Genomic DNA, 13031 nt, shown 5'->3' on the forward strand with positions numbered 1-13031 from the left:
CCTTGATTTTTCTTGTGATTAGTAGTTGGGTGGTTTGGGTTCTAAATGTGTACATATGTGTATCAAATCTCAAAAACAATATACAAGGCTGTTCTAAAGTTATGGGTCCAGGAAAAATGAGCAAAATCGGTAAAACACCCTTTAACTCGGTTATAAAAATCGGTGGGGCAATAAATTCAGTATGTCTAGAACCGCCTCATTTACCTGTATTCGCCATTTAAGTATTTCCGTTTCCCAATGAAACACACTGTATACTACTTCACCTTGATTGCGGCCCGCAAGCTGTTGCAGTGGCTACTATGTGGCCCAGAAAAGAAAAAGGATGAGTATCGCTGGTCTAGTCTAATCGAATGACCTTGGAATCTTATTTTGAACTCGTGACTCTGTTATCAGTGTCTGTGAGTATTAGCTTTGTTAGATGAACGAGCAGGATCTCAGTTTTTGACCCTTCACTTCGTTATCGAACGTATTTGCTTCGTCGGGGGCGGTATAAACTCGAGCATGGATTGAAGCAATTGACCTCTCTTTACTTAGTCATATTATGGTATCCCCAATATTTCACATGGTTAGAGAAACGTACCAAAAAACGTATTTTAATACTTTAACTTCCTTAACGTCATACCAGTCCCCTTTAACTTTTTTAAACAGGTTGGTTCAACTGGAACCGAATGTGCGAGGTATTCTGTGATCCAAGAGAGTTTAGTGAAACCTGCGTTGGTGTACAGCAGTCAGCTGTGAAGTGTGGCCTGTAAAGAAGGTTGGTGAAAAGAAGATGACGATAGCTGAAATGAAAATGTTACGGTGGATGGTTCTTTTGCCACGTTGGAACATCGTGATGATTATTTTATCACGCCCACTTGCTGAGATGATATGTTTTATTGGTTCTTTAGTTTTTTCAACAGAGCGGAATCGTGGGCTTTGTCTCAGGTATCAGGTATCCATAAAGCGGCTTGAAGCATTTGAAATATGGTGCACCGAGTATCTCTTGGATGGAAAGGTTCACTATTAATGAGATCTGACAAAGAATGAAGAACGACCACAAAATACGCAAAGTTATAAAACAACGCAAACTGGAATATATGGTGCACCTAATCCGTAACGAACCTCGGTACAGCCCTCTCCAAAACATTCTGCAAGATAAGGTGCACGGCAAGATAGGCCCAGGAAGGCGTAGGATATCATGGCAGCGTAATCTTCGAGATTGGTACAACTTAACGACCACAGAACTTTTTAATAGAATGGCCATGCTGGTAGCCAACATATGTAACGGATAAGCACTGCAAAAAGAAGACAGTTGATAGTGGGTTTAGAAGGGTCTAGTCTAAAGGGTGGAAGACTAGAAGGGATAAGGTCAGGAACGACATGATTAGGAAGAGAGCCGGAGTGACTCAAAAAAGGTTCAAGAACAAAAATTGCAACGATTTGGTCACGTCAGACATAGAGATGAGAGCTATGTGGAAGGATAGAGCTGTTGTAAGTTAAGGGAAAGAGAGATAAAAGAAAACCGAGGAGAAAATGGAAGGCCTGTGGGACAGAGGACTTGAGAGTGAAAACTTTAAATGAAGACGACACGATAGACAAGAATGCATGCTGAAGAAGTGTAAGGAACAAAGACCCCACTAGGGGTCTAAAGGGAAAAACTAAGGAAGAACCCTTTAAATAGTGTTATGGAGGACTCTTGGTCTAGGGTACACAAGAAAGGTAACAGAGGCAGAGTTAAACTACAACCGCTTGGTTACTTAATGTAACAATTTTTGAAGGGCATTTTGAAGATTTGTTGTTTAAAGGTGTCAGCAATGGTTTTTAAGTGAGAATTTAACATACTGATGATTGAGCTACAACACTTTAGTAAGGAATCTCCGTTCTGTGAAAAGTAATTATAACAAAGTACAAATGTATTTTATTACTTACAAGTCGGTCTGTGAAAATGCGGAGATGTAGGAGCCCTGTCGTACGGATCGATTGGTTTTCTAAGATAACCTTGAGTGGGTTCTTCCGTAAGGTAACTGTACGTGTATATTCTTGATATATCATCGGCTAAATGGGCTGATTTATTATGATCCCTTAATATCAATCCTGGTGATGGAGAACGATAACCAAACATCTGAAAAGGAAATGAATCATATGCAAATCGGTTAAAAGTTGCATTTTATGCAAATTCTCAAAATTTGATAAAATCAATAAAATAGAATGTCGTCGTATCAGTATACAAAATAATTATCGACATTTTAATTGCCCGTAAAATATTTACTGTTGCATGAGAACATGTTAATGTTCTAATGTGAGAACATGAATGATATTGAACGCGCAATTAAAGCAAAATTATGCAGGATAATACTTAATGTGTTCTATAATATAGTATTATATAGAGTGTATACAAAAAATTAGGAGAGTGTGCTATATAAACTTATGTCCGCAAATATTTCGTTTCCGAGATAGGTTATTTTTTTACTAACTGACAATTTATTTATTGCTCTGAAGCCGGTTCAGATGTGCAAATGAAATTTGGTGTGTTAAAAAGGTGGTAATTACGCATTTTTTGATAGAAAATTAAAAATTTGATATTCATCATTAGCGCGCATGTGGGTAATGGTCTCAGTTTTTTTAAAGAAAAAACGGTACGCCACGGAGGTATTTCAAATTAAAAATTATTTTTGAATTCGTCGTTTAATTTGTGACAAAAAACCTGTCGTATCTTTTTTATATACCTAGTACACGTTTTTATGGAAAAAAATAAAACATCTTGTATGTATTTTTCATTTCTTTAATATATTATCAAGAGCTATATAGGGTAAGGCAGATAAACGGCCTATTAGAAATATCTCGAGAACTAAAGGCAACAGAATCATTAAAATTGGAATAAAGGAGTTTTGAAAAGTGATCTATTTAATGAAAATATTTTCATATATTTGCTACTTCCGGTTATACCGGAAGTTGCTTATAATTTCTCGTTTTTTAAAATTGGACACCCTGTATGTTTTTACATTTTTGGGTTCTCCTCGATGTCTTTGTTTTTAAAATATAAGATTTTGTAATGTTATACAGGGTAGTTTAAAAGATGATTACCGTTTTTTAAATAATTTTGTAGCAACTGTCACACCCTGTAGAATTGTAGTAGTTCCACATCAAAAACTCTATTATGTTCAAATGATTTTTAAGATAGTGTATCATTGTTAAGAATTGTTAGTATAGCTAAATTTTTAATTTTAGTATACAGAGTTGGTCGAAACTAGGAATGAGTATTTTCCGACTTTTTTTAAATGGTATTGTAATGAAATTATATTTTATGGTACTTTTTATTTTTTAAGAATTCCCTATACCTAACTGCTTTAATTTGTGCTTAACTAGGTATAGTCCGTCCGCTATAACTTTTCCCATGCGGTACGATTCATTTTCAATCAAAGTCAAAACATAAATTGAAACGAACGTCGATGTCTATATACATTTTTTATACTGTATACTATATACTACACACATGGGCGTACGTTTCACTTTCTGTTTTGACTTAATTTGATTGAAAATGAATCGTACCGCATGGGAAAAGTTATAGCGGACGGACTATAGGTAATTAGATAGCTCAACCATTATTGGGACCGTGCAAGTTCGGTAAAGCGACCCCTATTTCTACGCTCTGTACTTTTATTCGCACTTTTAATTATATTGGCCAATTATATTAGTCCTGATTACTGGATAATTGTCAAGGCCATAGTCCAAAAAAATAGTAAGAAGAAAAAATAAGATTCAGGTTATGTTATGAAAACGTGAACAATTGTATGTAGTAAATAAAATTAGTTATTAAAATGCAGTACTGCACTCAAAATACAATTAATTAAATTTACCTTTATATAATAATTGCATATCATATCAATATTGTGGAGCAATATATAATTTTTCTGCTTCAATGACAGAAGGTATGAAATATACGTCAATTTGACAATTTCTCGTTTCCCTTCCAAGTACTTGCACACCGCGAATTGGTAATTTTAAGGATAAGTTTAGATTAATATGTATTTATTGCCGAAAAATTATTTGTGATTGAATATTTTCACAGCCAACCTAATAAAATTTCACATATTTTTTGTTGCAATTAATGTTTGGCTTGAATCACCAATAACTCACAAATTAAAGCAGTTAGATATAGGGAATGCTTAAGACATAAAAAAGTACCATAAAACATCATTTCATTATGATACTAAAACACAGGGAGTAAATAAAGTTTTTGATGTCAAACTACTACAATTCTACAGGGTGTGAATGTTGCTACGAAATTAAGAGAAAAAAAAACGTAATTATCTTTTAAACTACCCTGTATAACATGATAAAACCTTATATTTTAAGAACGAAAACATCGACGAGAATCCAAAAATGTAAAAATATACAGGGTGTTCTATTAAAAAAAAACGAAGTGTTAAGTGACTTCCGGTGTAACCGGAAGTACCGTAACATGGGGTTACTTTGACCGCTGGGGCGAATTTGACCAAAAACATAGAAAAAGATCTATTGTGATATACTTCAGCCACCCTGTATAATTTTTAAAATAATTTTTAACGATTCAAATTTATAAATATCTAAGAATTCATTTTTAAATAAAAAAAAGAATCAATATTCCAAGGGTTGTTAAATCCACCAATATAGCCAATTAAGAAAAAATGCTTTAAAAAACGGTCAAATTAACCCATCCTAAAAGAAAAATAAGTTTAACAGCCAAAAAGCATAACGGTCAACTTCCCCCCAAATGGGGTGAGAACACCAAAGGCACTTTTTATTTTTTTTCTAAGTCATGATTATTTTCTTGTAATTATAATCTAAGCTACTGAAAGTAAACGCCTAAACCCATAACATATTTGCATATACAAAAATGTAGCAAAATTTAAAATATGATTTTTATAGGATTAAAGTACAAAATCGGTCAAAGTCACCCCAAATTACGGTAGCAAATAGATGAAAATATTTTCGTTAAATAGATCACTGTCCAAAACCCCTTCCTACCAATTTTCATGATTCTGTTGCCATTAGTTCTCCAGATATCTCTAATAGGCCGTTTATTTGTCTCACCCTGTATAATACAATCACATTAAACCAGAATAATAAAAGAAAGTATCACTACAAAGATTTTAACTAGGTGCAAAGCTAAAAGAAATGTTCAAAATTGCCTCCCTCAAATACGACACAAGATCCAACTTTTCATATCTTCTCTTCATCTGACTTCTTATTGTCTCACAGCCAGCTATAATTCGATTCCTCAGGTCGTCAACACTTTCGACGGAAGTGGAATAAACTAGGAACTTAAGTAAACCTCAAATGCAAAATCAACAGAATTTAAATCCGGCAATCGAGCAGGCCACTGTAACCGTACCTCCTCCACCTATCAAACGATTTGGATAGACTGTATCTAAGTGATTACAACGATTAATGCTAGAGAATTTCTTCAAAAAGAAAAGGTAACTTTCTGTAGGAAACTAAAGTAAGATTCACCTGTTAATCGTTAAGAAATCGGAGAAAATATGGACCGATTAAATGATCATCAATTACCCCAACCCATACATTTACTGAAAACTAATGCTGAAAATGAGCTTCAAAGCTTCCATGTGGATTTTCCTCAGCCTATAAGTGATTGATCTGGAAAATTAAAGAAATAAAAAATACGCGTCAATATGTTTTATTTTTACTTGCATAAAAACGACGCTCTATGTGAAAAAAAGCAACAAATATTTTTTGTCCCAAATTGGAAAGAAAAATTCAAATATCATTTTTAATTTGAAATATCTTAGTGGCGTATTATTTTTTTCTTTAAAAGAAATTCAGACCATTATCCGTTACGCGCCAATAAAATTCTTGATTGTAAGTAAAAAAATGCGCAATAACTACCTCTTAAAACATACCAAATTTCATTTACATATCTCAAACTATTTCAGATCAATAAATTTTCGAACGGTCTAAACAACTTCAGATCAATGAGTTTGTAAGAAAAATTTCAACACTCCGTATCTCGGAAACGAAGGAAGCATTTACGGATATACGTTTATATAGCAAACTGCCATTTTTTCATGCCGAATTGCCCCTCGAAATTCATCGCACTTACTACCACCCTGTATATTATAATAAAGTGTTTTTGCAGTGATTTATATTTATTAGTCATCTTCATGTCACCAATTAAAACACTATTCTTCTACTGGAAAATTTTTTACTAGATTTTACTGGATTAGAATTTATAACTTTATCTGTTTAAACATTATGATAAGGAGCATTGTCAACTACTGGCACAGATTTAGGAATAAGTTAGGAATTAATTTTTCCATTTATTATAATTATCGAAAGTCCGAAAGTCATTTTAATATGATAATCTCCTGTTCTAGTATTGGAAAAAAAGAATGTGTGTGTACTTTGTACGCATGTAAGAAGTTATACTTCTATTATAATATAATCTAACTTCATATTATGATTTCAACGAAATCAATATACCTATCTACTTTAAACAGTTTTTTGTATTGTATTTAAATATTAAACTAATTTTAGAAAAAACAAAAAAATACCAAAAATAAAAAAAAAGATATGACTTTGTCCGGATTTGAACAAGGGACCTCTCGATCCCTAGGCTAATGCTCTACCGATCAGCTACCACGGTTTTTGCATTCAGTCGATCATTTCTCGGACATAATTACAATCACGGTGACAAATACATTAATTGAAAATAAACATTTTTAATAATACTTATTAGGAGGAAGACAAATCCACAGACATAAAAATTATAATAAATATATTTACTAAAAACACTAATAATATATTCTTTTCACGCACACCTTATTTGCGCTACATAACTTAAAAGATGTAGCGACTAATACCATACTGTCGGTGTGCGCATGCGCCAGGGAATGTAAAAATTCACCCTCGTGCCTAAAGAAGTATAACTTCAATAATTTTGGCATTCGGTATATAAAGGCTGCCTTATTGCTGGAATGAAACATTATTAATCTGTATATTTTTGATATAGCTCTTGATAATAATCCTTCATTGAAATCATCACTCCTACAACTATCCACAGTATGATTACGATGAATATAAGTTTCATCCATACATAGGTACAATCGGTCTTTTTTTTCTATAAATTTTGATTGAAAGTAAATAAGATACTCTAAAGAAACGAATATCATGTTTTCCATTAAAAGGCTTCTGTTTTTGTTTTATTAAACAGTAAATCTATTCTAACTTCATATCCAGTTTCTTTAAATTTCGAAGTGAGTTAAGTATGATATAATGCCCTATGCGTTATTTTGAAAAATAACGCACTAGGGAATTAAATTTAAATAACTAGTTAAATACTGTCAAGTTGACAAATAACAACCTAAGTAAAACTATGGTTACCACAATTACGTTACGACTATTGCTGGTAAATGTACTTATTTGAAAAATTATTAATTCAAAATTCATTCAAATTTTTTGCATATATAAAGAATAATTCAGTTGGACATTAAACGTTGAAGGCACCACGGGTATTATAGTCCAAGTAATGAAGCCTAAAATAGGACAATACCTCGCAATTTTTACAGAATTGATCGATTTGCTTGAAAATTTGAGAATAAGTAGTGGATAGTCCAAGGATCAAAATCTATATGAGGCCGAAAGGCGCTTTTACCACGGGGGTGGTTGCCGCCCCATGTCGGGGGTGGAAATTTTTTATTTTATTTTGACCGCAAAAGTTGGTAAAAACATTCATTCTGAGCAAAAAACGTTCTATACATTTTTTTGATAAAATTAGTAGTTTTCGATTTATTCGCTATCGAAAGTCTTCGTTTTATATAGAAAAAAACAATGTTTTTAATCAGTTTTCCGCTAATAACTCAAATAGTTTTCGTTTTATCAAAAGAACGTTGCTTAACAAAAATGTACCTTTTAAAAAAATAAGCAAAACCTTTTTTATTAATTTTCTTTAAGAACAATACTAATCGAGCTAATGCTAAATATTGTAGTTTCAAAGTCAAAAGACGAGAAAACTATGCATTTTTCGAGGTTAACTTGTTCAAACAAATTTAAAGTATTTAAAAATATATATCTCGTGAAATAAAAAAGTAGTCCCTAGCTCAAAAATTAAGTGACTTATAATAAAAAGAATGTCAGTCCCTATTTTTTTCAGCGAAAAAGTGATCGAAAACTTTCCCCTACTTACCACCCTAATTAAAATTAGTCATTGACCTTATTTGGTCTTCTATATTTATGTATTATTAATAGGTTCTATAGGTTTGAGAGGCTTAGAATGATTAGTTTTTAAAAAAATGGAGTTAAAAGAGGAATAACGAATTTTTGTATTTTGGTAGAAAATGCCCTTTTCTTCAGAATAAAAAGATTAGCATCAGAGATACAAAAAATATGTAAATCAAAAATTGTAGCTTATTTAATTCCCAAGAACGAGGTTAGCAAAATTTTTTTCTGTGGCAAAAACTGAGTGAGCTATTGACAATTAAAACTTGTAATAACATGCAAAAACCACCTTTACCAACCCTTTTACAGTCACCTCTTTTTGCGACTTACGATTTTAAAAGGGTTTAATATTAACAGCCTTATAGATCTTGTAGAGACCTACAAAATTCTTCTTTACCAAACTTTCTAGTATAAAAAATAAAAAAGTTACGGTTATAAAATCAATATATTTTTTTGAAAAAAAAAAAAGGAGAAATCCAATTCGAAGCTTAATAATGTAAGTTAGCGGTGTTTTTAGTCATTGGCCTTACTGATACTTCTTTATTTATGTATTGGTAATAGATTCCAGAAGTTTAACTGGCTTAGAATGATTAGTCTTAAAAAAACTGGAGGTAAAAGCGAATAACGAATTTTTGTAGTTTGGTAAAAAATGCCATTTTCTTCAGAATAGAAAGATTAGCATCAGAGATACGAAAAAATGTTTAAATATGAAATTGTAGGTTCTTTAAATCCCAAGAACTTGGTTTGAAAAAAATTTTTCTGCGGCAAAAATTGAGTGAATCGTAAATGAGTATAATATCGAAAAACATTGATTTTTTCGATATAAAACTAGCACTTTCGATAGCGAATAAATCGAAAAATATTAATTTTATCAAAAAAATGTATAGAACATTTTTTGCTTAAAATGAATGTTTTTATCAACTTTTGTGGTCAAAACCACCCCCATGGTAAAAGCGCCATTCGGAATTATATAGATTTTGATCCTTGGACTATTCACTACCTATTCTTAAATTTTCAAGCAAATATATCCATTCTGTAAAAATTGCAAGGTGAAAAGCTTCGGTTCCTGGACTATTATAGATAATAACGCTTTCGGTCAACGTATATCCCTCGGGCCAAAGGTCCTCGGTATATACACCATTGACCTCAAGCGTTATTATCCTTATAATATCCTTGGTACCTTAATAACTATTTTAAAACTATGTATGTAACATTGTAGGCACAATTTGTGGGACTGGTGAAAATATAGACCCAAATGCCTGTTCTAAAAATCTGCTCGCGTGGTGACCATTTGTGTCACTACAACGGAGATATAAAAGATTATATTTATTACCTGCAACTATTTCATGTTTTTTCTTGACAATTCTTCAGATACAGGTCTCAGGAATGACTCGTTCATACAATTAATAGAATTTTTTAAAGTTGTTTTGAAGTTTTGCCTCCATTTGTAGAAATACATTGGCGATTACATTACGTGCTTGAGTTCTAAATGATACAATTTATTTTGGTAGCAATTTTTAGGGGCGGTACTTATGATCGGTCATAGTTCATTATGTATACTGTAAATAACTTTTTTTATCTGCTATAATAACTGATACAACGTACTAAGACGTACTATTGCCACACCCTCTGGACCGCTCAACTGATAACGTGAAAATATATATTTAAGTATTTCGGAACGACCCGTTATATTGTTATCTATTTTGCTGCATCTCGCCGGTAGATTGCGCTGCAGAAGAATTCTCAATCCCTAGGTAAATAGAGACAGGAATACGTATGTCGGAGAGCGCTAGTATAATAAACTAAAATAAAAATAACGTTTGTTTGCATATTTAGGTTAATATCTCGTTATCATATACTTTAAAAATACATGAAAAATTATTATTAGCTAGCGGTGTGGTAATGGTTAATATACGAACTAAAAATATCATGTATGGAGTCGTAAATACCTGTAAAATTAAATAAATATCAAAAACCAACCTTTCTAGACATGCTTGTGGGGCTATACAATGAACCATTCAAGCTAGGAGTACGTGATCTCATGGAAAACTGCAAAAAACATGCAAAAATAAAATAAAATCTATAAAAATGCAACTCAAAAATAAAGAGGTACAAGCTAGCACTAAAAACAAGGTTTGCCTTAAAAAACGTAGGAAAACATAAAATCTACTTTAGGTCATATTTTCAAGGTTATTGTTGTATATAGCTTTATGTGAGCGGTGACATAATTTTCTGATAACAATATTTAATTAACATAATTTAATTATACATTGAACATTTATTAATTCTACAAATAAATGAGTAATTATACCATTACTGTTGCTCTTTTTTCTTAAAGTAGTTTTATCAAATCTATTTTTAAGCAAGATAACGCTAAACATTGTAGCTGTAATGTCATCACCTATTAGAAATAAACAGGATTTGTAATAAGTAGCAGTTTGTTAAAGAAATCATTTGGCGACAGTCAAAAGAATATGATGTATACAGACCGTTTAGTTTTTAATTAGATATAAGAGACGAGAGATATAAGGAAGCGCTAAAATCGGCAACATTGCTGTGTGTATACTATACTAAATTCCAATAAGCGATGCAGTGCATGTAAACAACGATTTAAGTTGTTAAAGATGTTCAAAATTTATCGACTCGTTCCGTAATAACAGTATAGATATTATTAAAATCACTGTATCACTTTTTCTCTTTTCTCTTTATTAACTTTTATTGTATAGTACATATATAAATTATTGTAATTACTGAATACATAGATAGTGAAAAATAAACCTATCAATTAAATTAATGAATGATTTACGCGATTATACAAGTAACTTTTATCCAATAATATTCAAAAACTGAACCAAATAGCCAACTCGTTGGTTTCTGATAATGACATCGCTGTCAGCTAATGTTTACATCTACTGCATAGCTTATGTGAATAAACTTTATAATTGTATTTTAATCTGCTAAAGATGTTCAAAATTTATCTACTCGTTTCTATAGTAACAGTACAGTTCACCAAATATAGCTGAAAGTGTGAAATTCAATGAAGTGAGAACGCATATACAAACGGTCTGGACCGTCAGTGCGGGTGCGAGGTCCGTCGTTTGACGAATGCGCATCATAATCGTCATGAGTTTTCACACTTTCAGCTATATTTGGTGAGCTGTATGTTATGTCATCAAAATCACTTTACAAATGTTTCTCTTTTTTTTTTTCTATTATTAGTTTTTATTGCATAGTATATAAATTATTGTAATCACTGAATAAACAGTGAAAAAATAATTATATTAATTAAATTAACGAATAATTTAAGCGATTATGCAAGTAAATATTGTACAAGAATATTCAAAAACTAAACGAAATAGCCGTTTCTATTTAGCTGATGAAATTGATGATATTCAGCTGCCATTTAAAGGATGTACATCTAATTTCAATCTAAACAGTCTGTATAAACATATTCTCGTTACTTACGTACTAACTAAAATGTTTACATCAACCATCAATAATTGAATAGAGATATTTTTTTCTCGTCTTCTGCAAACCGTGTCGTACTCAATGGGTTAAATGCAGAAGTTGTCTCAAAACGCAAAAAAACGAACAATTCTCATCAAACTCTAAACATCGGGAAATCAGAGTAAAATAATTAAACAGTTACAAATCACAAAGTAGTAGGTCCGGCAATAACATATTTATAACCTGGTGTATGAATGTTGCATCTTATAAAAAATATTATGTTCCGGACCACCTTCTTTTTGCTTAATCTTTTATTCTGGTATTTTCCGACGCTCCGGATTGATGTTGATTGTTTAATGAGAATTACATGATACATTTTAATCGATTTTACTTGCTTTTTTGTATTTTGTAACAACTTTTGCATTTAACCTGGCTTTTACATGTCTGATGTAGCTATGGAAAGCATGGCGAAACGTCGCATGGAATATGGAATAAAGAATTATTCAATGCGACATTATTCCGCATTGCCTAGCAGAAAGCCTTACATTGAAAACTTTTTTCGTACAGAATGTTTTTGTGGATTATTTTTGGCTTTCTCTGAATTTTTAGTTATTGAACATTATTTAATTCTAAGGCGGCACGAAGTTAGCCAGATCAGCTAGTAATAAAGAATAGTGCATGACGAGGGCAAGGAAAAAATTCTCAAAATCCAAATATCAGATGACTGTAGACTGTAGAGCATCTCCGTATAGAACAGGCTTTTAGAAATATTGGGTTAAATAAACCGAAAGTTAGGCAATTCTTCAATAAAGTTGTTATTGTACTGTCTAGATTGCTCTAGTTCTGAATTCTGAAGTTGTGAAAAAATACTTAGATAAACTTAGACATAATGTGAAACTCACTAAAACTCAGAAACTTATTAAAATAATAACAAGACTGTTTATGTAGTAGCTATAATTACTATCTAAGATAAATAAAGAAACAGTTTAAATAATGTATCTTAACATGAATAAGCAAACAATAATAAATAAAACACGTCTATTATCAGTAAATTATTTGTCATGGGAATGGTGCTTTATACAGGGGGTGGGCATAAGTCAGCTAGCAAATTTGCAAAAAATAATCATGTATTTACAATAAGTGTTCAAAATGTTCACCATTCATCTCAATACACTTCAAATACCGTTTTTCAATCAAATTACGAATGCGAGCAAGCATCGCAAGATCTTCATTGATGATACCTAACTCGATAGTTATCCAATAACTTATTCTTAAGCATACCCCAGATTGAGAAATCCATAGGGGTCATGTCTGGCGAGCTTGGAGGCCACGGTTTCTACGTATATCGATCCATCCAGGAAAATGCTGGTTTAGCATAATTTAATGCA

General features: G+C 31.9%; 1 protein-coding gene across 4 annotated transcripts in view; it reads right to left on the reverse strand.

The window, feature by feature from the left end:
- LOC114329219 (actin-binding LIM protein 3) overlaps positions 1-13031 on the reverse strand; it is a 148592-nt gene that overhangs the window by 60321 nt on the left and 75240 nt on the right. For 3 of the 4 annotated variants that reach the window (XM_050655981.1, XM_050655979.1, XM_050655978.1), the window contains exons 6-7: positions 10177-10245; positions 1912-2104 (exon numbers count right to left, since the gene is read on the reverse strand). In XM_050655981.1, the coding sequence (XP_050511938.1) occupies positions 1912-2104; positions 10177-10245 (262 nt within the window). The remainder of the gene's footprint in view (positions 1-1911; positions 2105-10176; positions 10246-13031) is intronic. The other variant, XM_050655980.1, reaches the window with a different exon arrangement.

The sequence above is a fragment of the Diabrotica virgifera genome, chromosome 7 (assembly GCF_917563875.1).
Source record: "Diabrotica virgifera virgifera chromosome 7, PGI_DIABVI_V3a".
In the NCBI taxonomy this organism is placed as follows: domain Eukaryota; kingdom Metazoa; phylum Arthropoda; class Insecta; order Coleoptera; family Chrysomelidae; genus Diabrotica; species Diabrotica virgifera.